This window comes from Cebidichthys violaceus, unplaced genomic scaffold (assembly GCF_023349555.1).
Source record: "Cebidichthys violaceus isolate CVI_PGR_0920_01 unplaced genomic scaffold, fCebVio1.0.p SCAF_79, whole genome shotgun sequence".
NCBI classification, from domain to species: domain Eukaryota; kingdom Metazoa; phylum Chordata; class Actinopteri; order Perciformes; family Stichaeidae; genus Cebidichthys; species Cebidichthys violaceus.
Window position 1 is genome coordinate 418,513 of NW_027176963.1, and position 18,803 is coordinate 437,315.

At 42.2% G+C, this 18,803-nt stretch overlaps 1 protein-coding gene across 1 annotated transcript in view; it reads right to left on the reverse strand.

Annotated features, from left to right (window-relative positions):
* Positions 1–18,803, reverse strand: part of myo15ab (myosin XVAb) — a 45,483-nt gene that overhangs the window by 3,829 nt on the left and 22,851 nt on the right. Inside the window, exons 33-68 of the mRNA XM_068737448.1 lie at positions 18,243–18,373; positions 17,893–17,988; positions 17,247–17,375; positions 17,048–17,154; positions 16,688–16,866; positions 15,163–15,235; positions 14,849–15,040; positions 14,535–14,608; positions 14,372–14,445; positions 12,257–12,365; positions 11,404–11,472; positions 11,199–11,263; positions 10,711–11,112; positions 9,861–9,942; positions 9,113–9,208; positions 8,873–8,933; positions 8,522–8,615; positions 8,257–8,374; positions 7,732–7,847; positions 7,575–7,634; positions 7,259–7,334; positions 7,036–7,151; positions 6,758–6,876; positions 5,892–6,033; positions 5,286–5,397; positions 5,102–5,176; positions 3,256–3,461; positions 3,053–3,171; positions 2,400–2,469; positions 2,220–2,292; positions 1,896–1,969; positions 1,711–1,793; positions 1,391–1,521; positions 1,208–1,302; positions 534–611; positions 349–445 (exon numbers count right to left, since the gene is read on the reverse strand). Coding sequence (XP_068593549.1) covers positions 349–445; positions 534–611; positions 1,208–1,302; positions 1,391–1,521; positions 1,711–1,793; positions 1,896–1,969; positions 2,220–2,292; positions 2,400–2,469; positions 3,053–3,171; positions 3,256–3,461; positions 5,102–5,176; positions 5,286–5,397; positions 5,892–6,033; positions 6,758–6,876; positions 7,036–7,151; positions 7,259–7,334; positions 7,575–7,634; positions 7,732–7,847; positions 8,257–8,374; positions 8,522–8,615; positions 8,873–8,933; positions 9,113–9,208; positions 9,861–9,942; positions 10,711–11,112; positions 11,199–11,263; positions 11,404–11,472; positions 12,257–12,365; positions 14,372–14,445; positions 14,535–14,608; positions 14,849–15,040; positions 15,163–15,235; positions 16,688–16,866; positions 17,048–17,154; positions 17,247–17,375; positions 17,893–17,988; positions 18,243–18,373 — 3,993 coding nt within the window. The remainder of the gene's footprint in view (positions 1–348; positions 446–533; positions 612–1,207; positions 1,303–1,390; positions 1,522–1,710; positions 1,794–1,895; positions 1,970–2,219; positions 2,293–2,399; positions 2,470–3,052; positions 3,172–3,255; positions 3,462–5,101; positions 5,177–5,285; positions 5,398–5,891; positions 6,034–6,757; positions 6,877–7,035; positions 7,152–7,258; positions 7,335–7,574; positions 7,635–7,731; positions 7,848–8,256; positions 8,375–8,521; positions 8,616–8,872; positions 8,934–9,112; positions 9,209–9,860; positions 9,943–10,710; positions 11,113–11,198; positions 11,264–11,403; positions 11,473–12,256; positions 12,366–14,371; positions 14,446–14,534; positions 14,609–14,848; positions 15,041–15,162; positions 15,236–16,687; positions 16,867–17,047; positions 17,155–17,246; positions 17,376–17,892; positions 17,989–18,242; positions 18,374–18,803) is intronic.

Here is an 18,803-nt window from a genome sequence, read left to right on the forward strand (position 1 = left end):
TATGTAAGTGTTTGACAATTTGTGCATCGTGATTGTAAATACATCCGTACAGTTACACAGTGTGCAAATGAATGGCGCATTAACATCTAATGAAGAAGAAAGATGACTCTGTGTGGCGACATCGTCATCGGCTATGAAAAGGTGACATCGAGCCGTCTGTCGTTATTTTGCCATGGCGGTCCAATAAGGACTCATCAAGTGTGACTTTCTCCCACAGCTAGAAACCAGAGTCTGACATGTGATCTGTGAGTGGATCTGCTTCACTGACCCTGATGAGAAGACTGACTTTGTTGCACTAATACAATGTTTCATGTGTGTGAGAGAGAGAGAAGCAGAAGACGAGCACACCTCTATTGGTGACTAAAAATATGGCATATTCTTCCATGGCCTCCAATTTGTGCAAACCCATCTCATAACACAGCTCCTCAATCACCTCCAGGGCAACCTGAAAGACAGAACAACATCAACACACGTGCAAGAAGCATCCCAGCCGTCTCCTTGTAGACACCAGTGGTGCTGAACTGAACACTTACGGAGCACGTTTTGATTTTCACGTGACGTTCGATGCCTCCGGGAAACAGAAACAGCTGACGTTTTGAACTACGTCCCGCCTGAGGAAGTATAAACACACACACACTCATGTAGTATATGTATATCACATTTTGACTTCCCTACTCTGAGATAGTCATCCAAAAAGCCCAGTGGTTCCTTAATAAATCTTTGAAAAAAAACGACTTTAATAGTGTATTTTTGGGGGCTATTTTCAGGCTACAGTGCCCACGTTCATTGTAATGACGGAAAACGACACACAGTGTGTCTCCTTAATGTGTTTTTAATCGTTTTTTTGGACAATAATGGAGCTCTGTGGCACAGAGGAATAAGCTTTGGATACACAGACAATATATGTATATTTTTTCATGAGATTTGTTCACAATAAGAAAAAAAAATAGAATATCATTGTTCTTCTCCTAACAGATTAATGTGCAGCTTATATCAATAATGTTAACACTAAACATATTATATACAATAACATAAATGTGGCTATTTTGCATAATGAGTAGCTTTTCTTTTTGCTGCCAACACTACTGCTACTTGGATCAAGGCAGACATTTATCAGTTATGGAGTATCTTTACACTATATTGTTATTAAAGTAAAGGATCTGAATGCTTCCTCCTCCCCTGCAGATAGATAAAATGAAGCACTGACCACCACAGCCTTCAGCTCCATGCTGTTGGGTGGAACAATGCGGCCGCCGTACTGGAACGTCTTCTTCAGGTTCTGCTCACACGCTTTAGCGATGCCTAGCACATTGACGGAACATTACATGCTGGTGGCGCTGCTAATGTTACACAGCAGACTTACGCTTGGTGATTGTGTCTGTTTTAGTACCCTGATACTGCGCGCCGGCGCTGCGAGAAGCCTGCTGCAGGTTCTTCAGCAGGAAGGGCTTGAGGACTTCGGAGCAGCGATGGAAAGCGGTCAGGATGTACAGCAGCCTCCAGCCTCGTTGGCAACTATCACTGTACGACACAAGAGCGCACAGACACACACACACACACACACACACACACACACACACACACACACACACACACACACACACACACACACACACACACACGGAGGATTACAGGCTCCGAGAAGAAAGACGAGCGCAGTGTGGGTTGGTTTGTTGTGGGTACGTTGTTTATGTGAGAAAGCGGACTTACGGTTTGGAGCTGGTGTTAGCCGTAAGCTGTTTGAGAAGTTGGCAGTAAGCCTCATCCCTCATCAAGGTGAACTCTCCTATGAGCTGAGGGGAGGACACACACACACACACACACACACACACACATCAGTAAACTGTCAAAGAGAAAATAGTAGCCTTAGAGAGAAAATAACAGTGTGTATTTACCTTGAGGACAGTGTTGACCACTTCCTGTTCTGTCAATCCCCTTGATGGAGAGTCACCCATGAAACGCATCATCGCTATACAAAGTACACAACCAGGACACAAACACACACACACACACTCACGCAGGTCAACAATAATTGAAGTATCTAGTAGCATATTTTATTTCGTAGAGACATCCAGCACTTGAGAACTTAAAATCTGATACGCGTCTTACTTTAACCGAGGATGAATCGGTAAAGCCCAGGTGTAATAAGAGTAATGAAATAAGAGTAATGTAATAAGATGATGTAATTAGAGGAGCGATGAGAGAAGGTGAGAACTTACACAGGAAGAGATCAGCTGCCACTCTGTTCATGGCTGGATCCGTGAACTCTATCAGAGACTCAGTCAGAGGAGTCTGCAAAGAAGAAAAAGTGTCATAGAAACAATTCAATACACCCCAACACAACATACAGAAGATCTATTTTATGAGAGTATTTTTAGTTTTAGTGAGAAGAAAGGCACCTTGGAGAACTTGATCATTTCAGTGGGCTCTCTGGAGTCTCTGTTCTTGCTTTTGTTTTTCAGGGAATCTCTGAGAACACAAATCAGTCACACAGCGCAGCATTACAATTTAAACAGTGTTGGAAGAAGTACAGAGATAATTTACTCCAGTAAAAGTTGCAATAAAAATAATCCTTTACAAGTAAAAGTCCTACATTCAAAATATAATTCAATAAAGGTACAGAAGTATTAGGGACAAAATTTATTTACACATACTCATTATGCAGATCAGTGTGTCAATGTTTAGTACATTCTTATTCAATCATTTATACTGATGTAAAACGACTTTAATATTGCAACAGGTTCAGGTTGAGCTGATTTTAATTACTTTACATGCGGTTGGGCATCATATTCTATAAACTAATGATATGTTTTGTATGTAATTAAAAAAGTAACTAGCTGTTAAATGAATGTAGTGGAACAAAAACTACAATGTGTCACTCAAAAACGTAGTGGTATAGTAAGTATAAAGTCTCATACAGTAGAGGACAAATGCTTCAGAATTGTAGCATAAAAGTTCAGTACTTGAGTAAATGAATTTAGTCATTTTCCATCACTGGATTTGAAATTGTGTGATGTTTTTCTGTGCGTTTGTGATGATGTCAGCGTCTCACCCCTTCCCGTTGGTTCCCTGTCTGAAGAACTTCTTGGCGAACTCCAACATGTCATATTGACTGTCCTGCAGGGCCCTCTCATCCAGATCTCCTTCAGCAAAGCCGTCAAGGGAAACCTTCTGAAAATCAACGATTGTCAGTTCAAAAAACAATCTGACACAAAAAAAAAAAAGAAACGTACGTGAGAATGTGTGCCTGCGTACCTCGATCGTTTGATCTATCTCATGCGCAGCCATGGTGGACGCCACGGCGACAGCGATGGCTGACGACACGGCGAACTGTCCCGCTCCTCCTCGAGGCTCTGCCTTGCGGTCCAGTGGCAGCGACAGGAAGTCGGGAGGAGCGACGGGATGGACGCACTCGGCCGGGAACCCACCGGAGCGGCCAAACACGGCACCAAACTTCCAACCTGACACACACAGATCAGAGGGATTACGACACCCAACACACACCTCTGTGCTTTGGGCCTCTAAACAACCCGCCTCTCTGCTTTAAGTCCTGATCACTATCTGCCTTTCCTCTAACAGCAGGTCAGCTTTTCATTTACTCAAGTCAGATCTGTATCTGCATGCTTTTCTCTCTCATTTATAAGACTTGACTCCCGACCCGCTGCAACGCTGATAACCTGGCACAATCTGCAGCCTTTGGTCTAATTATAGATAATATACACATGGGTACTTCTGTCACTCCTATTGACTTACATCAACTCCCTGCAGGGTTACCCTAACCTTTGCCATAAGCACTGCAACAACACCGCAACAAAAGCATGAAATGAGTGCGTAAGGGGGTCACTCATAGGGATGAATCCACAGAGAATCAGCGCCTGACGCTGCAGTTCCTCGCAGCCTTTAGTGTCTCCCGGCTCCCGGTTCACTTTCACCTTTTTCTTCAATCAATCAATTTCCAGCAGCAGCAGCACGCAACTGTTTACCATGAAATAAAAAATGGTCTGATAATCTCACAGCTTGCTGCCTGCTCAGCACCAAACAGCAGACGGATGAAGATAGCGACAAGCTGGTGAATATAGTGGAACGATTAGCAGGCATTTTCATCGAGGAGTTTGTGGAGACCCAAAACAGAGCTAAGAGTGGAGGTAATATTGGACTTACATTCATACGGTGGCGAGAAACAAAACTCCTAATAAAAACTAGCGCTGCTCTGTATGTGCTGGATGTGTACATATGCAACTGTTGCTAACATGTTAGCCATATCAACTGTATAAGGTATGTCAGTTTACATTATGACAATTCTCTTTTTGCATTTTCTGAAAGAAGAATCATTTAATGCTAACTTAAAGTGAATTCAGGAGAAATCTACAGACGCAAATAGACAGCGTAGTAAAATAAACACATAAAATGTGTATTTTGGATGTTTTCTTCCTACTAGTCTAATCTAAATATCTAAATGTCTATTTTGTGCATGAAAAATGTTTTTGCCTGCAGCGCCTCGCCTTAAGTGGGGACCAGCTGTTTGTCCTCACAATGTGACTTACAGTAAGTATCCACAAACACAAGCTGTCCTCCTCACACCCCCTGAGGTTTCAAAACTGGATAAAAAAATCAAATGTGTAATGCAGCGCAGATCTTACATTCACATTTGATATTATTACTTCAAACCTTTAGAATGAATGTGTCACAGTAAATCACAACAATGTGTGTGGAAGCACACACTGAGTTTGTCTTTTATTTGATCTAATAAGCATCGAAATGACGGGACTTCTCCTCATCTGTGATCATCTTTTGCGTCCTCAAGAAAAGAATCAATGAATCAATATTTTTCAAATTGCATCACCATCTTCCATCTGAAAAATTATTTTCTGATAAAATATTGTATTTAAACATCACAGCACATATTTCTCCCCGGCATAGCGATACTATCACGCCTCCAGGGACACGGTTCAGGTTAGCAAATCTCTCAAAGCTGTCCGTCTGAATTGCCGCCTTGTTTATTTTTGGACCTTGGCCATGGCGCTAACGTCTGGTTACCACGTAAAAAAAAAAGTTTATAGATCTGACTTTGCTTAAGATAAAAATTATAATGAACACTCACCAAAATCTTGAGTGTCTCTTTTCAGATCCTCCAAAAACACCACCTTCTTCCTCACCACACAGCCATAGCTGTAACCTGGAGGAGACACACACAGACACACACACACACACACACACACACGGTCAGATCAAAGATTCACTTTTTAGATGACATGTTTTATATTACATGCACCGTTGTGTCTCACCCTTCTCCAGCCCGTCCATAACCTGCAGCCTGATGACGTCGCCTTTGTGAAAATTGAGCATCGAGCGGTCGTCTGTCACAAAGTTACGCTCCGCTATCACATAATCTGAGTCCTGCAAGGAAGAAAAAACAAACGGAAAACAAGTGGATACTCTCGCACTGTTACTGTCATGTTTTTAGTTTATTTTTCACATAGAGTGTGTGCAGATGAAGGGAGTGAGAGAAACAGTCTGTGTTTTGCGTTGCAGATGGCAGGATGTGTGGTCGGGTCGTCCTTTAAGAACGCACCTCACTTGTTACATGTGGGAGAGAGAAAGAGGAAACTGTGCTCCCTACACTCCCCCATTCCCGTCTTTTTCTTTTACCACACAACACTCCACTCGCTCATCTTTCATTCCTGCATACACACTAGTCCTACTGACTCACTGACTGCCACACCTCATAACATTTATACATTTTAGTTGTTTAGTTAGTTTCAAATAATTTTTTTTGTGCTGTAAGTCCTTTTGTCACCTCCTATTTATGGTATTTGTCGTGGTTCTGAGCCGGTCATGGCGAGTGTGTGTGTGTGTGTGTGTGTGTGTGTGTGTGTGTGTGTGTGCTGTACCTTTTTGATCTCATTGATGAAGGTGTCTATGAGATGTTTGACTTGCGGTGCCTTGGCTGAGAACAGGATCAGTTTCTCGTTGGTCAGATTGAACTCCAGCATGTTTTCAGACGGGATGGTTACAAACAGGATGTCTGCGTAGCTGAGAAAAAAAAAAATACAACGCAAAAGCTCCCAACTGTTATATGGAACAAAGCTACAGAAATGGTCGAAAGAAATTCAGTTCTCAAATATGAATAATGATGAAATACTATAATGAATAAATACAGTATTTCAGAATAGAAATATACCTACATGGTAAATGTATGCAATTTCTAATAACAGATAAAAATCCCTTTTATGCTGATTATCGGTTTGCAAAGATGCCGTTTTATCATAGAAGCTGTTTTTTTTCTCCATATTTTGATCCGATATAAATGGGGATCTTATCTGTTGACTGGTGAGGATATAGTTCTTTTATGTTTATGTTTTGAGCCACAGGCTTGAACAAAAACTGCTCTTTGACTGATACATTTTCTTGATATTATCTTCTCTCAGATATAGCGCTATCAGTGTTTATGTTGGCTCAGAGGTAAAAAGATATTGCAAAACAGAAACTCTCAAATTTGGGTATTATACAGCCTCGAAAAAAATCCATATACTGGCAAGTCAATCTTCTCCTGAATAGTAAGAAATAATAGAAAAATAGAAAGAAAAAAAGGAAAGTCTAGACAATTTGATGTATTTGTTATATATTCTGTGGTTCACAGCTCACCTGACACTGACTCTGAATTGTAAAACACACATATGAAATCTGAAAACTCCAAACAAGATAAAAGTAATGGAATAAAAAATGTGCAAACAAAGACATAAAAAAGTGCACATACGTGTAAGGTCGAAGGACTCTGAAGTAGTCTGGAGCTGCAGCGCTGCTTTTTACGGTCTTTAACAGCTTTATACCGCTGTGGGACACCGACAAAACCTGCACACCTGTTCCTACACTACCCTGCACACACACACACACACACACACACACACACACACACACACACACACACACACACACACACACACACACACACACACACACACACAGAAGTTCAATAAAAATGAAAATATCACACTCAGTAATTATCATTATCCTCTTAGGATTTACCGCCCTCACCGATGCAGGGAACAGACGAGAGAAGTATATTTCCCAGGTTTCTCTGGCAACCAACACGATTGTTTTCTTCACATGCTCCTCCACCGGATCCATATTCTGTTCCACCCCGTGTTTGGCTGTCATTCACACAAACAGACACGTGAACTCATGAGTGTCAACGAGACGTGTCTGGATTAGAGCATACGATCTAAGGAAATATCTGCGGCAAGAACAGACAGACTACCGAAAAGAGCCTTCATTTTCTGCCTTTCATCCCGGGTGATGCGAACACACGCCTCTGACAGAGTGTCGTTCACGATCTGCAGGAGACAACAGAGGAGCAGGGAGGTGATGTTAGAAATGATTTAGTTTGATCTGTCTATGACTTTTTTTTTTTTTTTCTGCTGTCAGGTAAAGATATGGAGCGTAATTGGCGAGAGGTAAAAAAAATATTGAACAAATCAAGAAAAGCATTTGCTTAAATGTAAATTAAAACATGCGTTTATCCGCTGATGCTACATCCATTATTTCTGCGTTAATTCAACCATCTCTTAAGTTACCTGTTTGAAAATGAGGTCTAGCACCAGAGGATTGTTGAAGCTGTCTTTGGGATAAAAAACCTGCAAAAGCAAGAAAAATACTCACAAGAGAAAAGAATGCAAACATTACGACGGTGGATCACGATGTTTGCCTTCGTGTTTTTGCGTAAGTGCTCACCTCCTTCCTGAGGTACAATCTCCAGGGAACATTGGTGTAGGTGTAGTGCTCCTCATTGGTTCTCTGATGAAGCTGCGTCTGGATGGTTTCAGTCTCTACAGGAAGCTCTCGAGAAACTGCAACAAATACGTCACGTTACGCTGCAGTTTTACTTTATTCAATGTCCTTATTCCAACAAAACAGTATTATAAAGAAATCCAAATGCTTTAAGTTCAAGTGGCCACAGTTAGTGGAGTTGTGATGCTGTGCTTGGCTCTCCTTGGCTAATGGTTGGTAACCCCTAACGAGTGCTTCACCTTAGCTGCATTGGATCTGCAAGACTTAAAGAAAAGACTGCAAGCAGATTTAAACAATGTAGGCTAATTTTACTACTTTCAAAAATGTCTCATGAGGTAGAAAATACAACCATCAGTCTTTACAATAACACACTGAGGTTTAATGAAAGCGCCACGAGATACCTTCACCTCTGCAAAGTGATGCATTAGAATATGTGGATGAGTGTAAACGTTGAGTGAATGTGAGCACCTCGAGGAGGTAAAGGGAGAGGACGATCAGGAGCTTTTGTCTTCGTGCTCTTGGTGGGTTTAAATCCCGCCTCCTCCGTTGCAGACGCAGATGGTGGGGGGACAGCAGGACGTTTAGGCTGAACAAACACAAAAACGTTACCCTGCACGACTCATTACAAGCGTTTATCGCTCTGCTTGCGTTCTGTGTAATCCTGTATTTGAGTATGTGTATGTGTGTGTGTGTGTGTGTGTGTGTGTGTGTGTGTGTGTGTGTGTGTGTGTACCTGTGGAGCAGGAGGGTTGTCCATCTGCGGTTTGAGGATCTGTAAAGCTTCATCACGAGGGGTTTGCTTCTTCCTAAACTTCCCCTCTAGTCTCCTAAATACATCCACAGTGGGGACGTCACACGTCACAGTTTGCAGGATTTTTTTCAAGAACAAATGCAGCGCATTTTCGCAGTGTTTGTGCTTATTGCGCGTGAATACAATCACTCTGGCGCTGTGTGCTTACTGCAAGCAATGACATCCAGGCCAGTATCTGCTGGTAGTTTGTTGTGGCCTGGGCTTTACAGTATGTGACTGGAAATAGCATTTACAAGCTAAAATGTGTGTTTGTGTGTGTTTATGAGACCTCACCTCTTCTCATGTAGCAGCAGGTCTCCCGGTGGAGGTGGAGAGTTGTACCTTTTGATGATGTCTTTAAAAACAAACCATGTGAGAATTACGTAGATTACTCTTTATATGTTTCTGTCATGGTTTCAAATCCAAATACCAACCAAGAAATAAAGAAATGTATTGACTACTTAATCAACTGTGATTCAGTTTTGCTGTATAAACCTGCGGCATCAACATTTTTAGCAGTTTAAATTCAGATGCCTTGAATGTCTTGGCTGGGGACGATGTAATCTGTAGTCCGAGCCGAGTACTTCACCACCTCTCCAGCAGGGGGCGGAGGAGACGTCACCACTGGGGCTAAAGCAAACACACACACACACACACACACACACACACACACACACACACAACAAAAAAATGAATGAACACTTCAGCTGATAAGAGATGCTCGCTTGTCTAAAGCTCTCTTAAAGATGACTTTTAGTTAAAATGGCTGAAGGGACTCTCTCTCTGTTGCTCTGTTGCTCTCTCTCTCTCTCTCTCTCTCTCTCTCTCATGTCCTCTCTCTCTCTCTCTCTCATGTCCTCTCTCTCTCTCTCTCATGTCCTCTCTCTCTCTCTCTCTCTCTCTCTCTCTCTCGCTCTCATGTCTTCTCTCTCTCTCTCTCATGTCCTCTCTCTCTCTCTCTCTCTCTCTCTCATGTCCTCTCTCTCTCTCTCTCTCTCTCATGTCCTCTCTCTCTCTCTCTCTCTCTCTCTCATGTCCTCTCTCTCTCTCTCTCTCTCTCATGTCCTCTCTCTCTCTCTCTCATGTCCTCTCTCTCTCTCTCTCTCTCTCATGTCCTCTCTCTCTCTCTCTCTCATGTCCTCTCTCTCTCTCTCTCTCATGTCCTCTCTCTCTCTCTCTCTCTCTCTCTCTCTCTCTCTCTCTCGCTCTCATGTCCTCTCTCTCTCTCTCTCTCTCTCTCTCTCTCTCTCTCTCTCGCTCTCATGTCCTCCCTCTCTCTTACCAAACTTTCTGACTGGTGTGTCCTTGTTTATGGGGACGCCTGGAGCCTTCCTCCGAGGGACGCTGTCCTTACCTGACTGAACCTGAACAAGCCACACAGAGAGGACAGAGAGTTTGCATCAAGGCTTTGCAGACATTAAAAAAGGAACATTAAAACTGGACTGTTTGACTGCAGCACATTTCCTTTGTTACAGATAGTAGAAATGTGTAATCTGCAATAACACATGGTTGTTTTTTATTTTTTTCAACATCCTTTGTGAATAGGGTTGTTGTGTTGTTTTAAATGTTCCTGTGAAGTTCGGTGGACAAATTCATGTTGCTCTGAACTGCACCCTAATGTTCAAAACTAGAATAATTGTGTGACTGAAAAATATGACATCAAAATATCGAATCATTGCCTTTAGCAGTAAGAGCCACACCTGCATTGACCCCCCCCCGTCCAGATTTACTTCTGTTTGGACATTTTTGATGGGAGATTTCTCTTCCCACTGACCGATTGTCACTGATGCTGTTAGTTGTTTTGTCTCGTTACGTTTCTTTTTCTTTCCTCAGGTCTTTCTAGCAAAATAGATCTTGATGTAAATGATCAAATAAAGGTTATAGGTATGCTTTTGCTTATCATCATCCTGACTACACAGTTCTTAATCGTACTGCAAACAAACCCCTCACTCTTTTCATAAAAGGAAACTGCATCTCGTTTTGTGGATGCATTTTTTTTCCCGAGGAAGCGTTCCTTGTTGTTGTTTGAGATTACAACAACTATAACATCTTTCATGAATTTAAAAAGTACTGATTATGTAACGTGGTGTGTCACTTCGGACTGTTACCTCACATGTCTCAGAGTTACTGACCCGTGCGGCAGCGTCCGCTTGAGGCTGCGCTGGCTCAGTTTTGTTAGTTTTGGTGTAGCTCGACTGAGGGTGAGGCCGAGCTGCGGGCTGAGTCCGGGGCTCCGCGCGAGGCCGAGCTTGAAGCTGCGATGGAGTTTGTTCCGGTCGAGCAAGGGGAGGATAGGGGTGCCTGGGTGGGATGTCTGCTGCAGCGTAGGGAGTGGGAGTGAAGTTGGCGTATGGGCTGGGTGGGATGTTGGCGTACGGACTCGGGGGTATGACAGCGTAGGGGCTGTCAGGGGCGTACGGGCTGGGAGGGTGGTGGAGCAGGGGGCTCATGGGAGGGCTCATGATCGGGGAGGTGGGGGGGCTCGTCATCGGGCTGCTGATAATGGCCATGGCCTGCATGGTCATCTGCTGGGCCTGAGAAACAAGACGATGACGCGTTAATTCCAAAGAAAGAGCGCTGGAACAAATAAACAGACGCGGAATCCAGACGGAGGGTTTACCATGATGACGGCCTGCTGGTTCACGATCGCCTGCTGCTGCTGCGCCAAAACAGCCTGCTGGGCATCTGGAGGAGAGAGGAGGAGAGAGGAGGAGAGAGGAGGAGGAACTCAGCAAACAGGAAGGAGGGATGACAATTTAGTTTGATGAGGTGTTTTTTTTCTTCTTCTTTTTTTCCTCATATTTCTCTTCACACTTGATACGAACCAGGTGTTACAGGTGCCACGGCACCAACAGGAGGCGACATCACGCCTCCCACGGGAAGGACTCTCACAGCTGTGGACACACAAACACACACAGCAAATTTCAGATCTGAAGTCTGTTTGCTTTTTTACACATGCTTATGATTTATTGAGATATTGAGGTTCTTCCAGTGTGTGACAGTATGAGACTAGGAATCTGTCCAAATGGCTCCATATTTACTTCAGAGTGCACTTCATCTATTGTCTGCTACTTCATTTGAGTGCCTGAATTGAGTGTAAAAGTGACGCTGTGTAGAGAAAGCCCTCAAAAAATTCATACATTGTAAGAAGGAAAGTACTGCACAGCCAGCATGTGCACTACTTTCTGAAAGTTCAATAATAGTTCAATAATATAATGAGTTGGTGAACGTGAAAAATTCAAGTTTTGCAACGATGGGATTTACTACATTCACTAAAACCCATAAATTAGTCAGTATATTTGCACTTCCGGTTCTCTTGTCTTAAAGTCAATGTTTCGTTTTAATGGGTTTTAGGTTGGAAGCCTGAAATAAGGTCTGTGGTTAACACAAGCTTCAGATATCTAAAGTTTTGTTCTACGATATAAAATGAGTCAGTAGAGGGATTTTTGAAGCCTTTAAGTGTCTTAATAAAGGTGGCTGCTAACAAGAGGCTTCATGAGACTACTAAAACTCATCACGCTCACTGGTCCGCCTTTACAACCTCGTTGTGTTTACTCACGCTCATGTGACCCTGGTGTAACATTTCTATAGTCTAACGTTTGCTTTTTCCTTCTGCTGATTGCATTCATGCTTCAAAAATAATGTTTGTTTGTGAAGATCTTTTTTTTCTTGACTGACCCCCAGGTGGAGGTGGGGGCCCGGTTGACTGCCCTTGCTGTTGCCACCCCCCTCCGACTCCCCCAGCCCCCTTCATCCTGCTGGACAGTCCTGCAGCTGATTCCACTTCCTGTGAGGACAGAAGGACAGACTTTAGAACTGAAACCAAAAACGAGTATCAAGTACTCTGAACAGGGCTGGTATCAAACCGATATATGAGTATATTGACTGATATACCAGCATCGATGTATATGATGGCTGATAAGAGTCAATATTAAATATTAAATCTTAAGAAAAGAGATAAAAGTAGTATGGTTTAAATTTCGTTCTCCCTTGTCATTTGCAAGTGCCTTCATAATTTCTAGTGTTCATTTTAAAAAGAAATGTAATCACAAAAAATTGCAGCACAGCAATGCCACTGGCATGTGAAACAGTTACATCATTCTCAAACATAAAATATCCTGCTCAGTATATATCTTGTATGTCACGTTTCAAAATATCATTAGTGGAAATTTTAAACCGTCAATCAGGATCGACCTCAGTTGAGCTACAGTCTGTAATATATCCGTAATGTCTGGTCACATTTGTTACCGTGTTTGCTTTGATCAAAACGCTCCAAAGGACTTCACTTACAAATCACAAAGAATACTAATTTCAGTGGCGGTTTGGGGCTATGAGGATGTGAAAACACATCTTAGAAGTAGAGCATTATATTTTTTTACACTGACTCTGGTTTTCCATTGAAATCCAAGCTGACTACGCCTGCTGTCGTCTGTCACCGAGCAATCTACAAACCTTTCAGAGATGCCTTTTAAGCCAACAGGTGAAGTGATTGATACTAAAAGATAGATTTTCCTTTAATTGCTGCGTTTGTCAGTGTGGAGTGCTAAAAAAACCCACACAACAGAGCGATAACTACTTGTGCAATCTAAGCCCTTTTTGACCGTCGTATCAGAGGATTCCCCCTTCTTATGTGAGCAGCTGCTTCCATCAGAAATCAGCCGCTGACCCATAAATCCACAGGAGTGTGTGCATTCGTGGGCCATGTCTCATTAAATAGTAAGCCCTTCATTTGCCAGAGTGTCAGTTCCTCGTAAGCAGATCCCAGCGTTGCCTGGGTGGGAAACCACCGTGGCGATCTAGTCGCTGTGACAGTTACGGTAACTGGGTAACGTAATAGGTGGCTGGGCGGGAGAGGTCTGTAGAACACATCTGATACATGCTAATTCCTGTCAGCCACATCCGATAGCACGGCTAACATTCGCCACGTCCCAAGCTGAAGACTGATAGATCCAACACGGCCAGCATTCACTGCACCATTACCTAGACTAAACACGTACGGATTTAACTCGATTTAACTGTAGTTTTAATAACAGGGCTGACGGCCGACATTTGCGGTGGGTAGTGAATCCTAAAAACGCTGACATAGGTGTTTTCTGTATTAATCTGCTAAATATACACAATGAGGAACCCACAGCATCAAAGAGAAGTCATATAGTTTATACTGCTTGTGTTTACATGTGCAACCAGCGTTTGGTCTGTACTACTAAAAAACACGTGAACAGGGACACTTTCACTGCGTAATTTACTGCACTGTGCCTGGAAATGAACATTGAGACTGATTGAGACTGACTCTGGATTGCAGACAAAAGCACCTTATTAAAAATAATGGCTGCAAACTATTACAAGACACATTTCTTATTATATAAAATCTGGGCCTGATCAGTAGAAACCAATGCATCTGTACGGTTCACATGTTTACAGACAAACTCTGTCGCGTAATTGCTATTCCGTGTATAAATGACAAGAGGCTCCTCCCCTTCCTTTTATTTATTCTACTATGGTGTTATTAGTATTTTTGTTTATACATATACATGCTTTTTTCTTCTTCTTTTGAAACTATGTTTTTTTATCTATTTATTAATATTCCTTCTTACCTCTGTCATGCTAAAAATGTTAAATACAAATATGTAACCAGGCAATGTCCTTAAAATGTAAGGCTTTGTACATTTAAATGAGAATACTCATCATGACATAGGGTCGCTCCATGCTAAAACAATACTTATCAGACATGACCTGTACAGTAACCATCAGTAAACGGTTGACAGAGGTGACAGTGTGAGTTGTGTAACTTACTCCAGTTCCCTCAGACAGTACAGGGTCAAACAGGCTGTCGAGATAACGATCCATCCCTCTCTGAGGCTCCAAGTCTGTGAGGACGAGACAAAAGCACTTTAACGTCTACTGTAATCAAAATCAGTGTGTGTTGGTGCTCATCTGTTAGTGTTTCAATGGGCACCTTGTCCATCAGAGCCAGGTAAGACTGAAGACATGAAATCATCCTTCATGTCAAACCCACCACCCAACAGGCTTCTATAAAACAAGAACAAAAAGTTATGTTTTTTATAAGCGTATCATGTGTTTCTAATGTAAAATCTTCATCAAAAAAGTAAGTAGTAACTACAGCTGTCAGGTAAATGTAGTTGAGTAAAAAGTAGAATGAATCCCTATTTATAAAGTAACATAAAATGGACAAACTCAAGTAAAATGCAAGTACAAAAATTGTACTTAAAAGTATAGCACAATTATGCATTGAATAAATGTGTGTCTCACATGCTGGCATTGGGCCGCACTCTGATTGGTTCCTGTGCAGAGATGATGAAGTAGCTGCTGTGTTTGGGGAAGTCAGCAGGAAGCTCCAGGTCCGACATCAAGTCCAGAACGTAGTCTGAGCCCTCCAGCTCCACCCACTGAGCCGGCTCCTTCAGCAGCACCGACCAGCCTCGACGACCATCCACCATGCCCCTACACACAAGAATTCACAAAAATATTCTCCATCTAAACATCCCCTTCAGTTTCCTATTTTGCTCTTTTCTATGTAACCAAATCTATACGTTCAGTGCCTATGTTTTACGGTATGACGATACCTGTGTTGTAAGATGTCTTTGGCCATTTCTTCTCCTGTTGTCCAGGAGTGTAGAGGACACAAGAAGGACACACCTGGAGGAGAAAAGACAACACTTTAGAGAGACAAATAGTCTTTAATATACAGCAGTGACTCAACAAAACACACCACTTTTGATTTTTCTCATCTTCTAATTCATTAAAGGGATAGTTTGGATGTTTAGAAGCGGGGTCGTACGAGGGACTTATCCATAGTAAGAGCATTAGAGTATAGAGAACACGGAAGTTGCCGTTCTACCGCTGCCTTGATCGGTTAGTTTGTTTGTGATATTTTGTGACTTTGAATGAATCTGAACAAACACTTAAAAACACCAAAGCCACACAATGACACAACCTGACTAACTGATCAAGCCAGCAGTAGCCCAGCAACTCCTGTGTTCGGAAAGGTATAATTGTTTTTATCAAAGGAGTCTGGCGGCTTTGAAGAAAGCTTAGATAACAGCTTCAGTTCACCGTAGGAAAGGCGTCTCTGACAACAAGGTAAAGCTGTGAGAGTATTCTAAATATAGCGTACACTTAAACTGATATTGACTGTTTTAGGTGGGTCTTCTTTTAGGTGGCTTAAATAGGTTTTGCTGCTGCACCCCGTCCACAGCAGCACATTGTTTTGCTCTCCTGCTCGTACTTCTGTCTGTTTTGCCAACTTGGGGGCGTGACGACCGCAACCCACAGCAGGTAGAACTATCCCTTTAAGAGCCGTTTCAATCAGGTTATGAAATAGTTCCTCTACAGTATCATTTAAACAAAGTTGGTAGCAGTCTCCCATTTCTGCCTATGAAGATTTACACAGACACCCGCATCAACAAACAGACACAAACAAAGCCAGAGAACCAGAGTGGCTATCAGGTGTTGTCTAATCCTCAGTAGGCTTGCCAAAAGGCCAGAGGACAGATTAGCAGGATGAGAGGAGGAAATGAGAGACAGATAACTCTTCCGTGCTGGGTAGTGCACACACTGACTGAGCGCATGTGAAAGAAATAAAACAGAAAGGTGAGGTTGAGTCAAAATCAATAGGTTTAAAATTCACAAACCACATTACTTTGACATTGACACATACTGCCGGTCTGTTTATAATGTTATCTGCATATTTAAGCGTTGTGCAGTGTCGCAGCCTAAAAACATAACACAGATTTATTCAAGGAAAAAACACAACATTTCTTCAGACAAATGCAATAAAAAAGCATATTGGAATAAAGCACAGTTCTCTCTCTGTTGCAGGAAAGCAGGACGTTACACACAAGCATTGGGTTTCAGAATTAGCAACACATTTATAGCCCTGTTTAATTAAATTAATCCGTTTTATTTAATTAACCTTTTCTTTTTTTTTTACTGGGGATGCAGATGGCGGTCCAGCGCCTTTTGTCAAGGGCACTTCACTGCAAATGTTGCATAAAGAGAACTCCTCCATCCAAAATGTTGCTACTCGATCTGAATATGAAATCGGTTAAAATCCCCACTTGGCGACACGTGTTGCGAGAGTGTTCTCACCATCGAAACAGTGTATGTGCAGAACGGTGTGAGCTCTCTTGCGATTGGCGGTCCACTCTAGCAGACAGGGTGGGTACGTCCGGACATACTCTGGCCCGACGTTCAGCCGCTGCAGAGCTTGAAGCAGACGGTGCTGACACACACAGTCGAAGCCCTCCGGCCCGTAGTCAGACACAAACCTGCAACGACGACGACGACGACGAGCACAAAGAGAGATGAAAACTGGCAAACAGGCACTGAAATCATGTACAAAGATCACAGGCATGCACAGAAAACCAGGTAATGAATACACTGTATAATTATCGCATAGACATTTCCATGTACAGTAAACATATTTCACTGTTTGATTGTGTTTCCTACTTCAGCAAGTATTTGGTCAGCCTTTGAGAGGGCAGGAAGGCAGAGAGACAGGAGGACAGGAGGAGCCAACCACGCTCTGAATTCAAAATGTTAGGATTCCTCCACACCTGATGGAGGACAGGAGACAGTAAAGAGACAATGTGCAATGGGCCTTTATTTCTACCCCACCGGCTAGGCAGGAGAATGAGATGGGCCTCACCTGATTGGCTACCTGAGCCATGATCTCATCTCGGAGGCTGGGATTGGCAAGTCCTCTCTGGATGATGTAGTTGCCAAACAGATTCTCCTGAGCCCCATTCAAGTTTGGGTCACCCATGAATCTCAGTATCTATATCAAAAGCAAAGGCATTTGCAACACACACTGTAACCGTACAAGTCAAATGAAACATACAAAGGCGACAAAGCTTTCCCAGAGGCCCTTGCTGCTTAAAATATATGGATATATCTAACTGAGAGAATAGTCGGAATCATTGATTTTTTCATGTGTTTGCATAAACATTATGAACTGTACACAAGGTTACGATATGTACATTTCACACGAAGGCTTTCAGAAAATGATTCTACCAAAGTTTCTAAGAGTTTTAAACTAATAAAAAATGGTGGTTAAAAAAAAGGTTTTAAATGGTAAGAAAATATTTCTGCACAGCTAGTTTTATTACAAGTTTGTTACATGTTATAAAGACATATACAGACATACTGTCCCAAATGACTAATCCTTTTTCTAGAATGCTGAGTTTAAGCTACAGAACATGTTTATTTGTCTGTTAGACGTAACGCTGATGAGCAGCTGACTTGAAGATCCTGGATGCTGGAGTTTCCCAGTAGCATGTGAATGCACCATGTACCAGAATGAAAACGTTCAGAGCTCCTTGCTTTAGCTCCTCATCCATTCGAATCAGGGAACTCTCCAGTGGGGCTGTCAGCATCCCAAACATTGGCTCCTACAACACACACACACACACACACACACACACACACACACACACACACACACACACGAACATAAAAACAAACGCACACAGTGCTTACAATTGAATATACACAGTCTCTGTAAACATAGTTACATGGATGGAGCTCTGCAGCAACATTTTTCTGGGTCCAATAAAGTTTACCAAGGTCCATTTATGTTTTATTCACATGTATATGTTCTGTGTGAGTGTTTTCTGTGTGTGTGCGTGTATGTGTGTGTGTTTACCCTAAATATGGCCCGGATGTAGTGTGTCATGAGGTAGTTGTTGATATCCAGGGGCAGGGTCAGCTGGGGATCACCCTGGACCTTTGGAGCCTGGACCACCGCCAAGCAGTCAGAATGCAGCTCTTCACCACCTGCACACACACACACACACACACACACACACACACACACACACACACACACACACACACACACACACACAGCAGGCCGTATGTCACCACAGAAAGATGGAGTTAAATATTATTTAACCCAACTGCAAACAAGGTGGAATAAATCTCTAGCTAAATTCATGACACCACCCGATTGTAGATCAGTGTTCGTATACATATATATATATATATATATATCACTATCATTCATTCATTCATATATATATAGATATATATATATCTATATATATATATATATAGATATATATGATTGATAGTGACCAGATGTCCAAGTTTGTCCAAAAATTTCACCACAATTAAAATAAAAGTCATAATATTATACTTATTATCAGCGCTTACATAGATATGTATCATCTTCTGTCCAACTTATTACTTTACACAATATAAAAAC